Source organism: Schistocerca americana, chromosome X (assembly GCF_021461395.2).
Source record: "Schistocerca americana isolate TAMUIC-IGC-003095 chromosome X, iqSchAmer2.1, whole genome shotgun sequence".
Lineage (NCBI taxonomy): Eukaryota > Metazoa > Arthropoda > Insecta > Orthoptera > Acrididae > Schistocerca > Schistocerca americana.
The window spans coordinates 957,598,850-957,622,419 of NC_060130.1; the positions used below are offsets into that span (position 1 = coordinate 957,598,850).

A 23,570-nucleotide genomic window follows, 5' to 3' on the forward strand; every position below is an offset into this window, starting at 1 on the left:
TTTGTGACATAAAAAATAACTTGTTTTACACTGAAATCTAATTGATGAAACTTTAAGTTTATGGGAAGTTTCAGGTAGAATTCATTTGCTAAAGTGCTTAAAAATTTTTTTGTGATAAAGTAAATGTACTTTATAATGATAAAGTGTCAACTATAAATTCTTTTATCTACAAATTTAGCAACAGGATAATTTCGCTGAATTCATTAGGTTAAACATTTGCCCCCAAGTTAACTTCCACTCATTTGGATCTGATGTCACTTCAGTGAATGAACATAACATTAGCTTTGCAGTTGTTCAGTAACTCACTAGCAAATGTCAATATTCTTTAGGATGCAGGGAGCCAAGCAGAGGTGTGTGAAGTCAGGTTACCTGTTGGGAACTTGTGAAACATCTTCAACACTGTCGAAACATTATTAGAGTTCAATCATTTATTCACAGGGATTACAGTTTGTTGCTCTCCCACACCAGCCTTGGCTCTTGGGCATTCAGCTGCATGTTGGATTCTAACTGATGCCTGCATAGTCATCTTGGTGTCTGCATGCCCAGCAACCATGGCACGTGACGGGTTGCTGGCAAGCAGGCACGGCTGTTGCCCAGCATGAAGCGAGCTTGTGCTGGCTGCTGGAGTGTCCTCAGTTCCACTCCAAGTTCTAAGATGACCCTTATGTCCCACGGTACCGACTGGCCGCCTTGTCATCCTCAGCCCACAGGCGCCACTGGATGCGGATATGGAGGGGCATGTGCTCAGGACACAACTCTCCGGGCCGTATGTCAGTTTAAGAGACCGGATCTGCTACTTCTCAATCAGATAGCTCCTCAGTTTGCCTCACAAGGGCTGAGTGCACCCAGCTTGCCAACTACGCTTGGCAGACCGGAAGGTCACCCATCCGAGTGCTAGCCCAGCCAGACAGTGCTTAACTTCGGTGATCAGATGGGAACCGGTGTTACCACTGTGGCTAGGCCGTTGGCATGTTCAAATTAAGCTCCATGTTAATGACAGCTTTCCCCTACTATGATTTTGATAACTTCAATACCATTCTTGTAACTGGGGAATAATATTTTTTTTTACAGAAAATGGCTTCAGGTTGACCATGCAGTAGCTACCAGCTAAAACGACAGTTTTTGACAATTTTTAATTAGCTGTACAGCCTATTAATTTTGCCATTTGTGGTCTCCATCATTGCAAATACAATTGCAGCTGTCCCATTGTATTTTATTCTATAGGAGAAAATAATTTGCAAGACCAAATACTTCAACTTCAGTAGCACATTTTGGTACAATAGATATTAGCATGAAAGAAGATCCTCCAGTAACATTTTTCTTGCTGATACCTAACTATCAGAATGAATGCTGCAAGTCTAGCTATGTCACTGGGTTCTCCATTTGCAATGAAATTTTGAATAATTTGAGGTGAAGAGTAAGTTCATTCTCTATACTGGTTGCCAAATCTGTGGTGCAATAAGCTACTGTGTCTTACAAAAGCAGGATGTTACATATCTGTTTTGCTAATCTTTGACCTAAAATATTACCATTCCCTTGATGGAATGTTTAATAAGATTTTGTACAACTGAGAAGGCCTCGCCACATTGAGCTGTTTGACAGATCACTAAGAAGCCTTAGTTGCTTTTTAATTCACAATTTTTGTGGTTTGAACCATAAATATTGTTAATTTTAAGAGTTCTTTATGGTTTTGAATGTAAATTTCAACATTTTTTTTTCCTTTATATTCTCCACAAACAGATCCCAAGTGACAATACAATTTAGCTGTAATCATTGAGCTACTTGGGAGAATTTGTCGCAAATAATGCAGTGAGAATTATAATTGTTGTTCATGAATCCTGAAGATATATAACTTTTGTAATACTTCCTAAACCTTTTAGTAACTTCTCTGGATTGATTACTTGTAGAAGCAATAACTGGCCTAATTTCTTTTAAGGTAATTTCATGGCATCCTTGTGATTGCTGTCTTAATTAAGTCTCAGAAGAGCTAGTAGTTGAATGGGAAGGAGAATAGTCAAGTTCCCCAATAGAATGTTCAACAAGAGTGCCTTTTTTAGGTCATCTCAATGAGTCTTACAACAAAATATCAAAAACAGTTTGAAGAAAAAAAAAAAAAAATAAATAAAGTGGCAGCTACCCTTTAAGGCAAAGTAAAGTTTAAATGGTTACTTACACTGATCAGCAAAAACATTATGACCACCTGCCTAATAGCTAGTATGTCCATCTTTGGCACAGATAAGTGACAACGCCTCGTGGTATGGGAGCAGTGAGGCCGTGGTAGGTTGCTGGAGGGAGTTCATACCCCATCTGTGCACACAAGTCGCCTATTTCCTGCAAATTCTGGGGAGAGGATCAGTGAGCTCTGACACCACATTCACTCACTTCCCAGATGTGTTGACCGGGTTCAGATATGGTGAGTTGGGGACCAGCACATCAATTGGAACTTACCACTGTGTTCTTTGAATGACTCTTATCACACTCCTGGCCTTGTGACATGGCACATTATCTTTTTGCAAAATGCCACTGCTGTTCGCTGGTCTGCAACCAGTGTATGATACTGTGAATGTTCCCCAGAGTGTAATGGAGCTGCCCCCAGTACAGGTATCAAGCAGCTCTTCCCATGGAAGACGATGGATTCGCACCCTCCCATCAGCATGATATGGAGATATCAGGATTCATCAGATCATGCAATGCTCTGCCACTGTGCCAATGTCCAGTGCTGATGGGCATGTGGCCACTTGTAGTAGTTGCTGATGTCATGCTCTTAACATTAGCACGTGCATGGGTTGTTGGCTGATGAGGCCCATTGTGAGGAGTGTTCGGTGCAGTGTGTGCTCAGACACACTTGTACTCTGCCCAGCATTAAAGTGGGGTGATAGCTCCATCACAGTTTGCTGCCTGTCCTGTAGTACCAGTCTGCCCAGCCTACGATGTCCAACATCTTTAATGAAGGGTGGTTGCCAAATTCCACGACGTATTGATGTGTTTCACCTTGGTTTCGCCATGTGCTGAGGCCACTCACGACAGCAGTCCTCGACCACCTGACAAGTTGTGCAGTTTCTGAAATGCTCGTGCCGAGCCTCCAGGCCATCACAATCTGCCCCTGGTCAAACTTGGATAGATTGCGTGTCTTCCCCATTCTACACATGGACATCATGCCAACTGATACTGCACCCACCGTTTGTGTGTCTGTCTGAGTCACAGGGTGTATATGTTCCGGGACATCCAGGAAAATCCCGGGAATTTTTTCTTCCTGGAGAAAACTGGGAAAAACATGGGAATTTTGTAGAATTCCGGGAATTTTTCATTGTTTTAGACTTGAGTTAAAGTTTGGTAATTTTGACTGGTAAGAACTGATAAACAGCAAAGTGTGTCAAAGGCTTTAGGATGAAGGCTGTGGAATACTTAATGACAACAAACTGCAGCTGATTAGCATGACGTCACAACTGTTTACGTAAAGTTCATCTGAGCAGTTGCTCATGGTCTCACGTGCATGCCCAGTTGAGTTGTGTATGGGCAGTACCTTCTCCCACTTCCGGCTACTTGACATGTGGCCGTTAGCTGTATCAGCAGTAGCAACAAGCAGCCAGATGCTATCTGGAAAACATTTTCTGGCGCGTCCAAGCTGCCAGATTGCTGCATGTGCATAGCAGTCTGGGTTTTGGTGGGGAGGGGGTTAGTCTCCACGTAAACAGTGTTTACATATAGTGATTTTGCTGTTTCCTCTTCATTTACCCATTTCACATTAAATGAAAACAAAATGGGTATCTGTGGTCGAGAGCTATCAAGTGAATTAAAATACATTCACATAATTACGGAAGGCTAACATATGTTGTTAGTTTCAGTCTTCTGATTTTATTTTATTTCCATGTTTTTGACAGTCAGTCACCTTGCATATCAATGAAGTTATTTTTGTCAGTTTGCTAAATAAATGTGGCTTTTATTAGTCTTTCCACAGTCAGTCAGTTTATTAGAAATGAAGTGTTTCATTCCGCACTATTGGCTAGTTTCAACTGTTCACTGAATTTAAAGTGCACATTTTCATTTTCTGGAATGTATGGCATTATGCTATAATAAAGAACCAAAGATGAGATCATACAATACTGGTACTCCAATAAAATTTTCATCCCGAAAACAGCAATGAAATCTTAATATCAGGCTGGGACCCACTTCATTTTGAATCTGGACATATGAATGTGCACTTTAAGCCGAATCATGCGTTTTAGTATGGTGTACAAAATTCCGATGCTCTTGGAGTATCTTATTTCTGTTAATACTACATATGTATGAACATATGGGCTTCCTACATCATTGTAGCTGCCCACGCGCAATGACACCTGTTTTCTGGTGCTCTCTGGCAACTGCTGAAATGAGGCTGTTTCTAATAAGTCGCAGGAAAATATTGCAGATGGTGTTTTGAAAAGTGTTAGTTTCAAAGTAAATTTCCTTTTACGCAAGATGTATTATGTTATGTGTGTTAATGTGCAATGAATTTCTTAAATCACAGAGTGTTTGATACTCATTTAAAGCTTAACACACTGAGGACTAGCCACTTGGGAGAATTTTGAGCCCAGAAGACCAGGCATTAATGTTATTATTTAAAATTTCTGGCACGTTTGTGTGATGTATCTTAAAGTGTAACACACGAAGACCATTATTATATGTGAAAGCTTAGCTTTTCTTGTAGCTTGTTAATCCTCAAGACCAATATTGCGCATTACGATCTCTACTTCAATGCTTCAGAAACTAATGTGCTGTTTTGAATCTATACTATTGTTACATGAATACAAAAATGTGCAGTGTATTGTAATATGAAAATATGCAGCTAAATGTTGCTACACATCAGAGCTTTTCAAAACTCCCCCCAGAATTTTTTCATTTCCTGAAGTTCCACAGTGGTGTATAAAACATTCACCATTCAAAGGATTGATATTTTTACAGCTCCAAGGGAAAGTATACTGTCACATATCATGGAAAAAGTACATTTTTCACCTTGTAAGAAGTGTGTTTTCACGTGGAAAAAAAATGCATTTTTAACTGGGAGATCCAGGAAAACTCAAGAATTTTTTTTTTTTTGTTGTCCGCATATACACTCTGACTCATTTCTCACCACGTGATATAGCTATTGCCTGGATGGGTTTATATCAATAATAGGTCAGTGGTCATAATGTTGTGGCTGATCACTGTACGTTGATAACACTATTAATAGCATAACAACACTAAAACAAACTGTTAATAGCGGCAAATGTTCCATTTTATACAATTAGTTTGAAGTTACGAGAAAGGTACGGGAGGGGGGTGTCCAAATTTTGTGTAGACAATGACCTCCCTCTCCACCTAAATCCATGCTCCACAAGCCATCTTACAGTTTGTCATGGAGGTTGTCATTTCCCCCAATTCCTGTTACAGTTGTGAATGTCCATGTGCTTGAATCTCTGTACTTTTACATTCATGATCTTTTCACAATAACATCATCTGCCATTGGAGTTGGCTGAGCATCCCTGTAACACATTTATGCTTACTGAATGAACCTTTGATGAAATGTGCTGCTCATCTTTGGATCTTGTGTATTTCCTCGATCAATTATGTCTGATATGGATTTCAGACTGACAAGAAATATTAAAGTATTTGTCAAATGAGGGATTTTTAAGCTGCCTCCTTTGTGGGTGACCTACATCTTCTGAGGATTCTTCTGATGAATCTGTCTGGCATCCGCCTTAACCGTGTTTAGTTTTATGTGCTCATTCCACTTCAAATTGCTCAGTATGCATATTCCTACACATTTTGTGTAACATACTACTTCCAGTGACTGTTCTGCAGTCATGTAATCAAACAGTAATGGGTCTTTCTGCCTATTTCTACACTACATGCTACACTGAAGCACCAAAGAATCTGGTATAGGCATACATATTCAATTACGGAAATGTGTAAACAGTCAGAATATGGTGCTGCAGTCAGCAATGCAAATATAAGACAAGTGTCTGGCACAGTTGTTAGATCAGTTACTGCTGCCACAATCGCAGGTTATCAAGATTTAAGTGAGTTTGAATGTGGTGTTATAGTTGGCGCACGACCGATGGGACACAGCATCTCCAAGGTAGTGATGATGTGGGGATTGATGAATTATTCTCGGGTTATCAGCCAAGTGGTGGCGTCGTCTTGTCGCAACGTTTCAATGAGTTTCGTACCGATCATCTTCGCCAGAAGAATTCATCAGTGGAATGTGCCGAGAAAGACCGAAATTGCATAGATGTGGGGATTTTCCCGTACGACCATTTCACAAATGTACCGTGAATATCAGCAATCTGGTAAAACATCAAATCTCTGACGTCAATGTGGCTGGAAAAATACCCTGCAAGAACGGGACCAATGATGGCTGAAGAGAATCGTTCAACGTGACAGAAGTGCAGTCTTTCAGCAAATTGCTGCAGATTTCAATGCTGGGCCATGAACAAGTGTCAGCATGTGAACCATTCAACGAAACATCATTGATACAGGCTTTCGGAACAGAAGGCCCACTCGTGTACCCTTGATGACGGCACGCCACAAAGCCTTACGCTTCACCTAGGCCCGTCAACACAGACATTGGATTGTTGATGAGTGGAAACATCGTTGCATTGTCGGATGAGTCTTGTTTCAAATTGTATCGAGCGGATGGACATGTATGGCTATGGAAACAACCTCATGCCATGGACCCTGTATGTCAGCAGGGGACTGTTCAAACTAGTGGAGGCTCTGTAATGGTGTGGGGTGTGTGCAGTTGGAGTGATGTGGGGCCCCTGATATGTCTAGATATGTCTCTAACAGGTGACACATACGTAAACATCCTGTCAGATGACCTGCATCCATTCATGTCCATTGTGCATTTCAATGGACTTGGGCAATTCCATCAGGACAGTGCGACACCCCACACGTCCACAATTGCTACAGAGTAGCTCCAGGAACACTCTTTTAAGTTTAAACACTTCCACTGCCCATCAGACCCCCCCAGACATGAACATTTTGAGGCATATCAGGGATGCCTTGCAACATGCTGTTCAGAAGAGATCTCCACCCCCTTGTACTTCTATGGATTTATGGACGGACCTGGCACTACTCCAGACATTAGTCAATTCCATGCTACATTGTGTTGCGCGCACTCGTGTGTGCTCACGGGTCCTACACGATATTGGGCAGGTGTTACTTTTACGTCTGGAGACTTCTCTGTGTTGATAATGACATACTTTGGTCTGAAAAATACAGCCTTATTCGCTGTTGGTGTTGCATTCATGCTGGCTATCAAGTTAGTAAGCAGAAGCAATGGTTTGGTTTTTATTCTATTTTTTAATTTTGTATAGGCATATCTTTTTGTTTCGTTTTGTAAGTTACTTCCTTGGAAAAAAGATACATACGTTTCGAGGAATGTTTGAATGGCATCTTTGGGCCCCAGGGTTCCATAAAATACAGTTCAAGAAATGCTAGTCTATAATATTAAACTTCAACAACCAGAAGTATCAATTCTATGTTTAAATCCAGCTAGAGTCTTCTTGTGTCCAGTCTGCTTGTTACATCCTTCCCTAATTTTTATTTATTTTGAAACCCATTTGTGTTGTAGGAATAATTAGAATGAGTTGCATACGCCATGTTCATCCAATCAATTTGATTATTATGGGATAACATTTTCTTGGAACAAGGCAACCATCATAGTAAAATGCAAAGACATGCCACGCTAGTCATAGTTGCAGATGTGATTGCAAGGAGTTTATTCTCTTGTAACAAACTATGATTAGAAACTGAACTACTTCTGCACCTGGCAATGAATATGTAGTTCCTTTCAGTAAGATAATCAAGATAATTTCAAATACATTAACCTTAATTTTAGTCTACACAGTTTAAAAAAAGAGAGAGAAAAGGTGACCAGAAATCTTCTGCTCTAGACATATCCAAAGTGTCTGGAAAACAGTTATTGTTTCTGTTGTAGGATTAAGAAGCACTTTTTGTCCTTTATGGAATAGTTACAACTAACAATACTCAAAACTATGGAATCACACAGTGTTGATAAATGTTGTTTGGGGAACAAGTTGGTCAATTTTTCTTACTTGATTGTTTTCATTACACAATTAACAAGAGCTCAACAAATATGAGTAGTCTGTTATTTGAAGTAAACAAGAGAAACTGTTATGAAATAACTAATTTATCCACAATGATAAATTTCTCCTAGCTTAACTGATTTTCTGTCTGCTATTAGTAAGATAATTGTAGTGCTTATTTCCATAAATAACTTGTAGAACTGTTGTAAAAAAATATAACTGAAGTAAAACCAAATAATGCCTCAATATTGAGTAACATACATAAGGTACATTTTCATGTTGATCAGTTTTCAGATGGTTTAAAGTACACCACATGAAAATAGACACTGCAAAATTATGAGCTTGTGCAGAGAATTTAGTTGCAACAGATTCCACAGCCGTGATAAAGTTTTTGAAAGAAATTAGGTTACTGTGACAGCTGTTACATATTTCCATTTTATTATTTTGCGTACTATACCATTTCAGCTGTGTAGTCATTTTCAAGTAAATTGGGTCACAGGTTAAATATGTTATTTGAGAATTGCCTCAACTGAAACAGCATAGTACGCAAAATAATAAAAGTGGAAACAAATAACAGCCATTCCAGGAAACTTACGTCTTTCAAGAAACTCTTACAGAGACGTGCTATTCATGATAGAAGAGAAAAGGGGGAGAAAGATTGTGGCATTAGAAGCACCCTCTGCCAGGCACCATTAGGTGGATTGTGGAATATAGGTGTAGAAGCTGATGTAATACTTGGAATTGGATTCCTGCTATTTTAAGACACACAGAAGGCATTGTTTCTTTCTTCTTGTAGTGTGTTAAGTTGTTGGTATTTAAGCAAAATGGGTTGGCATGTAATTAGTGCTTTAGTTCGTCCCAAATAAATTGATGGAATCTGAGCAGGCAGGTCTAACAAAACTATTGGCTTTTCATTGAACTTTGTTGTGTTAACATCTTCCAGTTTTGTAGTCCTGTTGTCCTCAGTAGCAGGTAATATTATGGTATGTTGATAATTTTTTACTTTTGGCTGTCTAATTGCAACTGAATGAGACACAGTTTTCGTACCATATGCATTTTACCTTTATTCTTTGAAAGGTATCCTCAGTGGCAGGTTCCGTGGATGATGTTTTAAATGTTGTGTTTTTGTTCCATTTTTGGTGCTGTTCTTCTTCTTCTTATCATTGCCATTTGAGTTTTCGTTCTCCAGACTTCACAACATTAGGAATTGAGCATGTATTTCATTCAGCTGTAATTAGAAGGTCCAAAAGTGAAAATTATCAACATACTGTGCATTGTGTTAGTCTGTGTGCAGGGGACAGGAACTTTACCACATTGATACTGAGAAGGCCTGATTCTCAAATTCTATCACAGTATGGTGTGAATGCTATTGTCTGAAATATTTTCATAAACATCAACATCAGCCTAGAACAATCACCCAGCGCATTCAAGGAAAATCATCCCCAAATTATCATAACTTCTACAAAAAATTTCAGTGTTGCTCAACATTCTCGGGTAAATAAAATTCATCATACATCTGGGAGTGATACATACACTTAGCTGAGATCTACATCATGTATCACAATTCATCACTCCATAAAACTTCATTTTGTTGCTTCACTAAACAATGTTGCACCCTTTTTCTTGTGATATTACAGTAGAAGACCCTGATACAAAAGTGAAAACATACACTTTTTTGCAGCATGGCAAAAGTATTATGTTGTGTAAGGCATAACTTCCAGTTGTCAAAATTAGAATATTATTTGGAATTAGGAAAACAATTTAACAGCTGGTTTCTTTTCAGTCTAAAAAAATAAGAAAATGAGGTTGGGTTACAGTATTATGATGTAGGCAAATACAAATATTCCACTTTAATTCAAAGAATGCCACAAAACACTGAACATAATTTTTTGTGCAACACGTGTGGGTTTACATTAAGTTCAACTACTGGTTCAAGAAGTTTGTTGTTTACTTGTGAAATGAATATTTTTAGTAACAGTTGGAGTAAATGACTGATGGGATCACAATGAATATTGTGCATTTTTTACAGAACACGACTAATTGATGACACACTAAAATTTCTACATATAGTTAAAGATTTTGTTAACTTAGTTGATTACTAGTAAATGTGGTTCTTGTAACAGTTTTGTTCAAAGTTGAAACTGGTGCATTATGTAGTTGTTTGCTGACATTATCGTGCAGTGATAAAGTTCTGTTATTTCAAGAAGTGGGTTGCAGTCTGATTGTAAAATAGGTTGAAGTAAGTTTATGGGGATAAAATTGTACAGCCTATAAGACATTTTTTTATTTAAAAGAAGAAAAATGATTTATGGAGGCTCTCCACCAACATTTGACAGGTTTGCTCTTCTCTCTATGTATAAACTGAAGTTCTCTGCTCCATTCTGTCTGTATGTATTGGCTAATTTTAGGAAATACAGTAGGGATTTTGATTCGGTTATGACTTTCTTTTTACGTAGCAATTACTTCTCAATGATGTGAAAATTTACCAGAAATGAAACTTGTTTAGGATTCCACTTAAACTTTAGATAGCTTTTTCATGGATGTATAACTGGCTAGGGAGATGCAAGTCGCTGAAGTGGCATCCAGTTGAAAGACTTGCACCAGAACAATGAGCCACACAAAATTATAAACACAACCTGTAAATACAGTATTCTTCAGTATATTTTATAAATTAAGTCTGCCACCCTTTTCTGCCTATGTATGAAGGCTGATCTGAGGAACTACTGTAGGAATTTTGATAACATTTTCACTAACAGATATGTTGATTCAATAGGAAGGTTTGTGTGCTAATCACACACTTTAAATTGGCCCCTGTGTGGAGGCATGCTGAGAGTGGAAGCTTTCCATCAGCTTGCAGCTCATTTGTTGCTTGGACAAGCCCTATAACGTACACCTAGGGCAACGAACTTACAGCTTATGAAAGAAACAAACATGTAAAAGGTTAATGCATTGCAGAAGTGACAAGAAAGTTAATGGCCAGTCACTAGAAGTACTAGGTACCAGTAAAGCCTCTTCACTCATTTATGTAAATAATATCTACAATCATTAAACACAATGTCGTACATGAATCAACTCTAATCACACAATGGCTACTTATCACTACACTGCACTAACGTGTTATGTAGCTAATGTTTTTAAAAACATTCCGGAGCAGCTTGAAATCAGCTGACTTTTCCTGATCAGAGAGGGACCAAGTAAAAGTTTGTGATTAGTATTTAATTTATATATATTTGGTGCAAATTGGGTGAACTATGACGAATTATGGTCCCATGCTGCGTTTTGTGTCTGTATGTGAAGGATACTATCAGGAATTATTGTAGACATTTAGATACTCCCGGCAGACTGGCATGCCCACCCAGCTGTCAAATGAGTGGTCACGGAGGCACAGCACCTTTGATGCACAGTTTGCAATGTTAGCAGGTTGGCAGTCCACTCATACCCTTCAGCACTGTAGTAAACCTGCAAGTATCATGTGCTGCTTAAATCGTTTAATTTATATGAAAGTGATGCTATTCAGTTACATAACATTGTTCTCTTATTTTTAACCATAACTGTATGCACTACCCTGTCAACAAAATTGCCACTGTCACACACATCATCTGGCCATAGATACTTATTGCTACCTGTCCAAAGCTGGGACAGGTTGTAAGTTACCATATAAATAAAACTATTTTTTTCTATACAAACCTGTGAGTTTGTTGTGTTCTGTATACCAGAAGAGATTGTTTTAAAATCCATCATGTCATGAGAGACGAATTAAGAGAGACGATACATTAAGATTTGTGATATGATGAAGCTCAGCGCATGATAGATTTTGCAATTGGTTGCACAATGCCAAAATAGATTGAGCAAGGATCTTTTGGTCATGTGTTTAGGCAAGTTTAAGATATAACACAAATTATTTGTTTCATATTTATGTAACTAGGTGAAATGGGCATCTGCCATTACCTTGTGGAGGCACAACTGCTGTCAAAACAGTGGACTGGTAAAGGTGAAAAAAAAATGTGGATATAATTTTATTAGCAGGTGATAGTGTCTCTTTCATGGAAATTGTCAGGTTGAAACAGGAACAACGAAGATTAGTACACAAAAAAAGTGCATATACAGCATAACCATTTGCTATTTAAATGGTTAAAGTATATCTACAGAACTTTAAAATAATTTCACACTAACCCTGTTCTCCAGATATGACTTCATTCTTTAACTTAAAGACAGTGAATAGGAGGAATACTTGGAGAATATTAACCAGTCTTTGGTTGCAAAAGTAGTTCCTTTTCTTTAATAGTTGAGAATGAAAGTTACATCTGGTGACAGTTTCATTGAGTTGGAGGAAGGAAATTTTTGTCAAATGAATAAGCTATTTTTGTTCTATTTGATTATGCAGTACATAGGTGGATCCTTATAACTTTTTGGATTTTGCAGTTTCACATAGGAGCAGTAAAAAGAAAAAACTATTACTGGGCTGGCAATTGAAACGCACATTGCCAAGTAGAATGCAAAATATATAGTGCGAGTGTGATGCTGTTGATTCACACTTGAAGCTCCTTTCAGGGCAAGTGGGAGATGGAGGAACTGTAGTGATGTGCACGTAAGAAGGTGGCTATGTGATGTGTTCTGTGCAGAGAGGGATGGAGAATACTCTGTGGCATCACCATTGTGCTCTCCATCTCTGTTCCATGCCTCACACTTTAGTTGTTTCCTACCCTGGTAACTGGTAATGCTGGTGGTGAGAGCTATACTGGGCCACAGCTTCTGGTTCTGACTCTTCCTAGTAGAAAGTATAATGTGGCAGAATAATATTTAGAGGAATCTAATCAGAATGTCTAACGGAGAGGGAATAAAGGATTGGTGGAAATTTTTTGGCATGTATTTTGTTTTTAATAGCGGTCTGACATGATTTGTTGGGAATAAATAGGGCATAGCAAAGAAATGAAAGACCTGGATGTTCTTTGAATTTGAATGGTACAACAGACAAGCATAGTTGGTTAATTTCAGTTAATGATTTATTCATTCATTCATTCATTCAGCAGGGCTCATCTAACAATGATATAGTATTTGTTGTCACAATACAATGAAAATAAATAGCTCAAATATGCATACTCACAGAATAAATAAGTATGTTTATTCGGATGGGACAGTGGTGAGCCTTGTTGTTGCTGAAGGAGCCATCCTGGATTTTATCTGAAATAACTTAGGAGAACCACAGTAGACCTAAATCAGAGTGACCTGTCAGAGCAAACTCCATCGTATCAAATATGAAGTTTGTATCCCAACAGCTGCGCAGCATTATTCAGTTGATTGCTACTTTACAATGTTCATACAAAATGTGCACCAAATATCTTATAATAAAAACATGGTTTTGAACTTCGCTACTGCACACACAATGGAATCTTCTGGTGACTCAAGAACCACAAACATACACATGTCCATTTCCTCCCTTCAATTCGTCTGAAAAACTCTTGTCAGCATCCAAAGTGGCTCTTGTTCCATGGTTATTAGTAAAATAGTGTTTTTCCAGGTTTTTAAAGTATTTTTTGACAAGGACTTCAACTGATACTTGTAGTTATTATTCTTATGGCCCTTTTTGGCAGTTTGAAAACTGTGTCCATGTTTTGTATCTTTGATTCATAGAAGAAAATCCCATAACCAAGAATTGAGTATGTTATGTCACCAGAAGACATTGACTGTTACTAACCATTGCTAGAACCTTATGGTAGTAGAATTAGCAGGTGTTAACATTTTCCCACATTTTGATGCCACAGTTGGTATGTACCTGGTTGTCACAGCCTCCAAAAGTGATGTCAATATACATTTTCTTTTCATGAATTTGTCATGTATGTGCGGCTTGGCTGTGATCTAATTGCTATATTGTCAGACTTGTAACAGACAAACAGAAATTATCTGTAAGGAAGTGACTAAAACATGCATTTGTTGCTACATGGTTAACTTTGTGTGTTAATACAATGGTGAAAGAGAAACAATAATTAATTCAAGGATGGTTAGAGTCTGATGAGTGGCAGATATTAAAGTAATTGTGGTCACTTGAAGAGTTGCATGTAAGATATATGATGAAAAGAATGTGTGTATCTGGATTACATTTGCCACTGCAGAGTATGGAAGGGAGTGATTTTGTGTGAAGTACATTTTAGCTGTCTTTTTAAATAGACTTGTTTTAGTAATTTTTTCATCTCATTGGGCAGCTTGTTATTGTGTTTTTTCCCCCCTCTAGCTAAACATGGATCCAAGCTGACACTCTGACTGGATAATTGCTCCACTTTTTCTTGAGGGACAAAGTTTTTCCACATTTAATTTTACATTCCTCTCCATTAATGCTCCCTTGATTTATTTGTCATCATCCTCAGTATGTAATCTGCAACCATTATTGTTCCCCATTTCATTCCTTTCCCTCTGCAGTTTGTAGTCTGTGGCATGCTTCTTCCATATATCTGGACATGTCATTTGGTTCTCTCTTGGCCACATAGATCCTATATTCGGCCTAAGAAATGATTGGACTCACATACATATAGTTCACTGTAGATTTAGAGTCTTAAAAATGCTATTTTTTGTTGTGCCTTGTTAATCAGTCATCTATGTTCACGTTTTATCTCAATAGCTTATGGGGTCTGATGTATTTTGAATTAAAAATTTGAAAATAAAAGCATAGAAAGATTTGTTTCTTTGATATCTGTAAACATGTTCTAGATTTACACAAGAACGAAAACCAACACATGAGAACTGGAGAGAATTTATCAGATGAGGAGATGATGCAGGCAGTGATTCAGAAAGCTAAAGCTGAAGATGATGAATATAAGAACACTACCGAAGAACAGACATATTACAGGTAATTTAACTCAGTTTTTATAAGCCGTTGGATGGCCACATGCACGTGTGTGTGTGTGTGTGTGTGTGTGTGTGTGTGTGAGAGAGAGAGAGAGAGAGAGAGAGAGAGAGAGAGAGAGAGAGAGAGAGAGAGAGAGGAGGGGGCGGGATTTTTTTCTGACAAGCTGCTTTCTAAATGTGCCTGTCTGTCACTCAATGCCTCCTGTATGTGCTGAGTAGCAGTCTGTCCCGATCATAAAAAAACAATGTCTCTCATGAAAATAGTCCCCATTTAGAGAGTTAATGCAAACCAAATTTCACACTACTTGTGTGATGTGAGTATAAAATGAGCAAAGAATGATGGAATGGATTATAGAGTACATCTAGGATAATCATAAAGCATTAGAAATGAGGGTTTTGTTTCATTATTTATAATATAATTCTTATTTTATCTTCTAATTCATATGTTTAAATATATGTGCATTTTTCTTTTACAGCATTGCTCATTCAATTAATGAAAAAATTACGGAACAAGCATCCATAATGGTGAATGGGAAACTAAAAGAATATCAAATACGAGTGAGTATTTGTTTTAATGTTTAATGTCTACATTCTTCGGTTGGATGAAAAATCAGTGACCATTATATGAAATGTGATTAGGTTGATGTTTGTGAACCTATCTTTCCAAACAACCAATTTTTTAAAAATGTACCTGTAGTGCCAAAACAGTTCCTTTGTATACAGTTATCAGCTATTTTTATAAATTTTACAACATTGTAAATAATAGCTTGCATTATCTCTCACAATATCCTACAAACCATAGATAAAGGTCAGGTAGATTCCATACTCCAATATTTCTGGAAAGTACTTTATACAGTTCACACTGCAGACTATTAACAAAGTCCCAAGCATGCGAAATAGGTTCTCAAATATGAGTGGCTTGAAGATTTTTTTAGTAATAGAACCCAGTATGTTGTCCTGCATGGCAAGTGTTCTTCAGAGACAAAGCTATCATCAGGAGTGCCCCAGGCAAGGATGATGAGACCACTCTTGTTCTCTACATACATAAATAATTTATCATACAGGGTGAGCAGCAATCAGAAACCGTTTGCTGGTGTCGCTGTAGTGCGTAGGGAAGGTAGTGATTTGTAAACTTTCCGACATACATGATGTCTTGGATAGAATTTCTATTTGATGTGATGGGGGAGGGGGGGGGGGGGGGATAGATGGAAACAAAGGCTTGAATACAATAAACAGATGCAAGTGAATGTAGCTCTCAGTAGTTATGCAGAAATGAACAGATTTGCACAGCATAGAGCACCTCCATGAAACTAGCTATTAGATTAAATACCAAATTGACTTTTCCATCTGTCGTCTCAAATGATGAAATGTGATGTCTTCCAAAAATAAATCCCCTTTCTTGTTTTCCTTATGTTCTTGTTGGTTTTAGTTGTTACTTTTTCAAATTTTCATTATCTCTTCTCACATCTGCGTAAAATAAATTTTTGAATATTTTATGGAACTCAGTATGTTCTGAGATATAAAAACAGTTAAGGGGGGAAAGGAACATGAATAGGTAGCACTGAAAGTATGTTTATTGTGAACACCAATGTATAGACAGAACAGAAATGACCTCCTGGGCAAAAAGTGTCAGTGCTTATACAGACATTGAATATTCCACAATGCTGGTATTACACAAACATGGACTACTCCGTAATATACAAATGTTACAAACACAAGATATTTCAAGAACTTAACATAAATGATTTTTTTAAAAAAAGCTTGTGGTCAGGATTGAACTGGCTATCTGCAGTATGACAGTCATTGACGCTAACTATTACGCCACACAGCATACATGATGACTTGTGGCATTGCTCCCTCTCTTGGAGAAACAGCGACTTGCTGTTTCAGAACTACTCATTGGAGACAAATACAGCACCCTGGATTTAGATTCTGTCAGTGGTTCTTTGTATGGTGGTGTCGTCGGATCCTCATGTTCCGGTTGTGTTGTTACATCCTCTTCAGTATGATGAGCATCGAAGATAGTTCCTCCCGTCGAAGCTCTGCAATCGTTGAGTGTATCTTCAGTTTCCCTGAGCCTCCCATCATCAATCTGCCCCTCAGGAGAGTAGTAGGGCTTCATAACAAGGACATGACCAATGTTTCTATCATTTTTGTATTCATGAAGAGTCATAATCCTCAACTTCATAGGTGATATTCAGCAAGATACAAAAGATATGATACGGATCAAACGAACACTTAAGTAAGTGTCCTCGATTGCCACTTTCCACACAGGTGTAAAAATCCATACCAAGTCTCCTAAGTTGTATCTCACTAGTGCTTGGCATTATAAAGCACTCGGCCTGTCTCCTGGGCATCAGGGATCCGTATGTGACGCTGCTGCGTTGCTTATTACCTCTTGATGATGAGGTGTTTCATGTCGTCATCTTGAGTATCAGGAGCAGTGTAATGTGTCCATTGTTGTTTCGGCCTTACAAGTGTAGAGCAGAAAGAATGATGTGAAGCCTGTAGTGTCATGTTTTCCCATGCTGTATGTGAATGTCACTACAGGCGATATTGTGTGTGTGTGCTTCAGAATGATGTCCGCTACACGGAACCTCGCAATTTCCAGTGTTTCGGCAGTCAGCACAGCTTTGGTGACAGCGTAATGGGTGAGGTGGTCAGTACAGACCATTGATTCCCGTTTGGCATCTTCAGGAACTGCTCTAAAGATCAGTTGCATTTCAGTCGAATGGCACTGTGGGTGGGATTGGTACCAGATGCCCTAGAGGTAACTGCAGCATGTGCTGCTATTGTTGTCATTCCTTACAGTGGATTACACGGTGTCTTAACAGATTGATAGAAACCTCGCCAGTCATACCTGTGTCTGATTCTGTGTAAAGTCTTCGCAAATTCCAGGTGGCCTGATGTTTGAGCAATGTGGAAATACTTGAGGGTAGCTGGGCGTAGCTTAACTGGGATGGCAAACAACCATTTCTGACCCAGTGGCTCTTAGTTCCTCTTACACAGTGTTCTGTTTATTAATGAGACTTCTTCTTTGGTCAGTCCCTTTTCCTTCAAGGCTTCTATGGTTTTAAGCAGTGTTGGATCTTCACTCTGTTCAGTAGCACTGTCATTTAATGCAGCAATGACTAAGATTTCATCCATGGTGCTTTATTCCACCAAAGAATTTATAAAAAGGGTATTGGTGTCCTTGTGTTTATGTCCACATTTTGTACCATTATGACATCGTATTCCTGAAGTCTGAGTGACCATTTCGCCAGTCGACCTGCAGATCCTTCAGGTGAGTCAGACAGTATGGGGAATGGCAGTCCATCAAAGTGGTTAAAGACTTGTCAAATAAATACAGCCAGACCTTGCTGATGGTCCAAACAACTGCAAGGCACTGATTCTCAGTTGTAAGAGTAGTTCATCTCAGGCTTCAAGAGTACTCTGGAAGCATAAGCTATCACATGTTCAGCACCTTCCTGAAATAGCACTAGTACTGCACCTATCCTATTACAGCTGACACTGATGCGAAGTTGTCTCTTGGTATTTTTGTCGTACAATGCTGCGACAGGAGAATATGTTAGTGCCACATTTAGCACAAGGAAAGATCTTTCTTGCGCCTTGTTCTAGGGAAATTTAGGTCTTCTCTGCAGTAATTCTTGTGAGGGATGTGCTTTGGTATTAAAGTCCCTTATGAATCACCAGTAGCATGAGCACATTCTGAGAAAACTTTTCACATCACAAATGGGATGAGGTACAAGAAAATCTATGAATGCTCTTATTTTCTCTGGATTGGTATCGTCTCCATTAACTAAATTCAGAGGGAGGCTTGCAGTCTGAACTTGCTTCAGCACAGCTATCAGGTGGTCTGGATGTTCTTCAAATGCCTTTGAAAAATTGACTATGTCATCCAAATAGCAAAGCTACGTCATCCATTTAAGAAGTCAAAGCAGGTTCACCACATTCATTCAAAGGAGGCTGGAGCTTTACACAGTCCAAATTTCATAACTGCCAACTGATAGAGGCTGTCAGAAACTATGAATACAATCTTTTTTTTCAACCTCAATTTGCCAGTGGCCTGCTGCATGTCCACAGTTGAGAAATACTTTGCTCCGTTCCAGCAGTCTAGGGTATCATCAATGTGTGCAAGTGGATAAAAATCTTTCTTACTGATATTTTTCAGTTGTTGGTAGTTGATGTAGAAATGTTATGTGCCATACTTCTCCACAAGAACTACAGGAGAGGACCAAGGGCTCTCTGAAAGTTCAGTGTCATCATCTTGCATCATCTTCTCCATCTCCTCCTGGATTATTTGTTGTTCATCCAGCAGATGTCTATATGAGCACTTACAATTGGTGGTGATCCTCAGTGTCGATACAGTGTTTTACTATGGGCCACTTGGTCTATCTGTTCTTCACTGTGGATTTGAAAGCATCTGAAACTTGATGCACAATGACAATCACTCGCAGACAGACATTGTTCGTTGGTATATTCCGGAATATCCAAACATTATGAACATAAAATATTTCAAAAACTTTCCAGAAATGGTGAATACTAAATAATAAATGATTTCTTGTGGTGGGCTTTGAACTCGCAACCCACAACATGCCAGCTGGTGATGTTAACGACTACGCCACTCTGCATGCACCATAACTCATAGTATAAATAAAAATCAACTGTCAAAATCACAGTTTGTGTATCTTCTGCTGTGTCTGACACTGATGTCTGTACTAGCACCAGCAGGCCATCATTTGTGTGTTCATCTTACAAGCTTCTAAATAGAAGTGAGTTATGCATTTAGATTTGTCTGTGTGCTTTTGTACTTTAATCGTCAATTTCTTGTGTGGTGAAGTGTAGTGAATTTTTTCACTGTGTTTAATATGAATAGGGAGTTTGAATGCCGTGTTGAGATGCAAGCCGAGTTCGTGACCCTTCGCTCACTCCTCTGTGGTGCTGGATTTGGTAATGCAGCTTGAGGCTGTTGCCAATGAGCATCACTGTGGGGTCTCAGACATGGGAATCCAAGGGGTGCCCAGCATGTCCCACGTCATTTCCCCCCCCCCCCCCCCCCCCCCCCCCCCCCTCCCCAATCTATCCACTACTGTGGTGGGCCTGGTTTCTGCCTGCATTGAGGTTGAACTCTCACTTGTGGTCATGTGGGAGGTCATTTCAAGGTTTGACAAGCAATCAAAGATTTTTGTATCTGCAGAATGTGTGCATCTGCAGAAGGCTACTTGACACATTCAGCATGGGTACTTCACAGGCCAGTGGTGACTTTGTAACAACTGGGGAACAGATCCCCATGAGTGGAACAAACTCACCTTGTGAATTGAACTATGGGAAGTGGACCATCCGAACCCAGTTAGCTATGTGCATGGCAATACACACCATGTAGCTGGTGCAGGGAGCCAACAACAACTAACAACTGAGCACATGATGACTCACAGCATGAGTGCAAAGGTAGGTCCACAGTGGTTTAAATCTGCAGGAGCACTGGCCTGGTCTGCTTACTGCCACTCACGAATAAACACTTCTATCAGTAGGTCTGCACATATGTTGCAACATACGCACACCTTCCATGGAGGGTTTTTGAACTCCTCTACTATTCTACCCATGTCAGCTCATCTGCCTCCATTGGGACATCTGATGATGGGGATACTAAATTGCACCCCCCCCCCCTTTCCTGAAAAAGGCCACTTACGTCGAGAATGGCCAGGTTTGAGTCGCGACCTGTAGCATAGCTCCGGAGAGAATGCCATAGAGTCCGGCAGTGGACAGACTACAGAAGGAGGCAACACTGACACCACTGGCTCTGCCACAGAGCTGCACGGAGGCTGCAGGTTGCGGTGGGGTTAAGGCCACATCCATCAATGAAGGGGGAGAGGAAATGAAAAGGGAGGGGAATGAGTCGAAATCTGTGGGCTCCACCGTGGCAGGCGGAGGCATGAGCTATGCTGGGGCTCAAGGTTGCAGGCAATAGGAAGGCAGCGAAGGTTGCAGAGGCAATGGCAACAGTGAGGAGTGCTGCTGCAAGTGGGAGCCTGCTCCGGGAACAACGTGTCACAATCAACCCTGCTCTCTAGCTGACTGGAAGGCTGCCTCGGTGATGCTCCAACACAATGTGGGCACAACTGATTGACATGACGAGTCAGCTGTTCCCCACAGACATCCACCACAAACACGTACTGAACTTGGCAGCCCGCTACAACATCCAGCAGCCACCCCAGCTACTGACCCAAGGCCCAAATGTCAGCTCCAGGAGGAAAACGCGACGGGCCACAGTGGTCCGTGACATGCTACTCGGGGAGCAAAAAATCAGAGACTTCACGGCTGGTACCCATGTGAATGTTCTGCAAGACTGCACCAATTTACTGGGACACCCAGTATTTAGTCAGAGAAGTCGACATTGCATTGTAGCAGAAAGAGTCGGACACAAACTTCCTCATCTGGGTTTCGAACATATCCACAGAGTTCTCCACCTCAGAGCTGGGTGAAACAGGGCGGCAGTCAGATGCCGAATACAATTGCAGTTGCAAAAGTCTTCAAACTCCTGCAAAGCAAATTGCCTACTGTTACCAGACATGAGTGTTTGAGGGTATCCCTCAATGACAAAAAATAACAGACAGTGCGTGAATGGTGTGAGTCGACAGCGTGGATGACAGCTTGGCTGCTTACGGGAAATCTGACTACACGTTGACCACCAACAGCCACATGCTGCCCAAAAAGGGACCCGCAAAATAGACGTGCACCCAGTGTGAAGGTGCTCCAGGAGTGGCCAAGAAGATAACTGGCATGGTGGTGCAGCCTGGTTCTGTGCACAAACACGTACCAGATGTTCTATGTCACGATAGATTGTCGGCCAGTAGATGTAATGCCACGTCGATGCCTTCATCTGAGTAACAGCTCAGTGTGATGCATGCTGCAATTGGAGAATGCGAGAATGTAATGCCAGGGGGACAGTTGCTCGACGGCATTGCTCCTCTGTGACAAGCATGAGGACCCCCTGAACAATGTTGTAGAGCACCTAGGGGAAAAAACAATGCAACACTGGATCCACACCTGAACACACACTCCGGTCAACCCATCTGTACCGCTGAAATGATTTTCATGAAAAGTTGGTCAGCAGACACAGCGATCACAATCTTTCATGCTGCCAACAGAAAATCTGACAGGGTTTGCTGTAAGGCAGCATCCAATATGATCAGGAGAGCCTCTTGCCAGTCGGACTCTGGATCGAGCCTCCTTGATAGCTGTGAAAGTGCATCAGCATTGGCATGCTGGGTGGTGGAGTGTTAATGAATGTCAATAAGAATAGCTACTGAGAAAGAGGGCCCACCACTGCAACCAAAACGTAGTCCTATCCAGCGGGTTGGAACACGGGTCAAGTAAGGAAACCTATGGCTAGTGGTCAGTGATGAGGAGGAATCTCACCCTATACAAAATGATGCGAAACTGTTTAACCCTGAAAATAATAGCTAGCACCTCCTTTTCCACCTGCAAGTAGTTCCACTGCACAGCAGAAAGGGTCTTTGGTTTGTAAGTGATGGGCTGTTCGATGTCGTACAGGTTCCGATGGGACAGGGCGGCACCGACACAGGCAAAGATCAAAGAATTACCTCATGTAATGGAAGACAGACAGGGAGCAGATCACAAATGCTGCTTGAGACACTGAAAGTCTCATTGATAAGCCACAGACCAGACAAACTTAATGCCCTTCTGGGGAAGCCGGTTAAGAGGCTGGCAGTTGTGCACAGCCTGGGGAATGAACTGACCTTTATATGAAATGTTGCCCAAAACCGACTGAAGGTCCTTCAGGTTCTTGGGCGCTGCTAGGCTGACAATGGCCTTGATGTGGTTGTCCGTGGGGATGAGACCATCTTTATTAAGCACATGACCCAAAAAATGCATCTTTGGGAAGAAAAATTGCACTTTTCTAGCTTGCAATGAAGGCCATTCTGCAGAATGCGTTGGAAAACCAACTGAAGGTGCTGTAAATGCTACTCCCAAGTAGGGAAAATGACCCAGGTGTCATGAAGGTAATTTATGCAACAGGGAATGCCCTGAATGAACTGCTGCAAGTATCATTGGTAAAATACCGGTGCAGACGATATTCCAGAAGTCAAGCGATGAAACTAGTAAAGCCCAAAGGGAGCATTGAGGACCAGGAAAGTCCGGCAACTGCAGCCAAGTATTGCGCAAGTCAATGCGAGAAAAATACTGACAATGCCGCCCCCCCCCCCCCCCCCCCCTTCCTCCCAGACAACTTTGCCAACAACTCAGCCTGCTTTATAATGGGGAACAAATCTGTTACACATTGCATGTTGACTGTCTGTTTAAAATAGCCACAAAAGTGTACAGTGCCATCAGGCTTCTGAATCACCACCAGAAGGGTGGCCCACTGTCTCAATAGTATAGTAGAAACAACCCACAGATCCCGCCAATGCTGCAACTTAGCCTTTACCTTGTCATGTGTGGCAAAGGGAATGGGGCAGGGGTGACAATATTTTGGGATCGCCGATAGCTTATGAGAAACGTGTGCCTAGAAATTTTCTGCCCAGACCAAGCTATTCTCAAACAAAGAACTGTAGGGTTGCAGAAAGGAGTCAAATCATGAGAAGGAATGGATTGGAGCCCAAATTGTGAAAAAGTAATGGATTGAGACACTAAATGCTA

The 23,570-nt window shown here is 40.3% G+C and overlaps 1 protein-coding gene and 1 pseudogene across 1 annotated transcript in view; one reads left to right on the forward strand and one right to left on the reverse strand.

Annotated features, from left to right (window-relative positions):
- Nucleotides 1–23,570, forward strand: part of LOC124555269 (ATP-dependent helicase brm-like) — a 188,619-nt gene that overhangs the window by 44,591 nt on the left and 120,458 nt on the right. Inside the window, exons 8-9 of the mRNA XM_047129138.1 lie at nucleotides 14,772–14,910; nucleotides 15,386–15,467. Of these exons, the coding sequence (XP_046985094.1) occupies nucleotides 14,772–14,910; nucleotides 15,386–15,467 (221 nt within the window). The remainder of the gene's footprint in view (nucleotides 1–14,771; nucleotides 14,911–15,385; nucleotides 15,468–23,570) is intronic.
- Nucleotides 852–969, reverse strand: LOC124557587 (annotated as a pseudogene).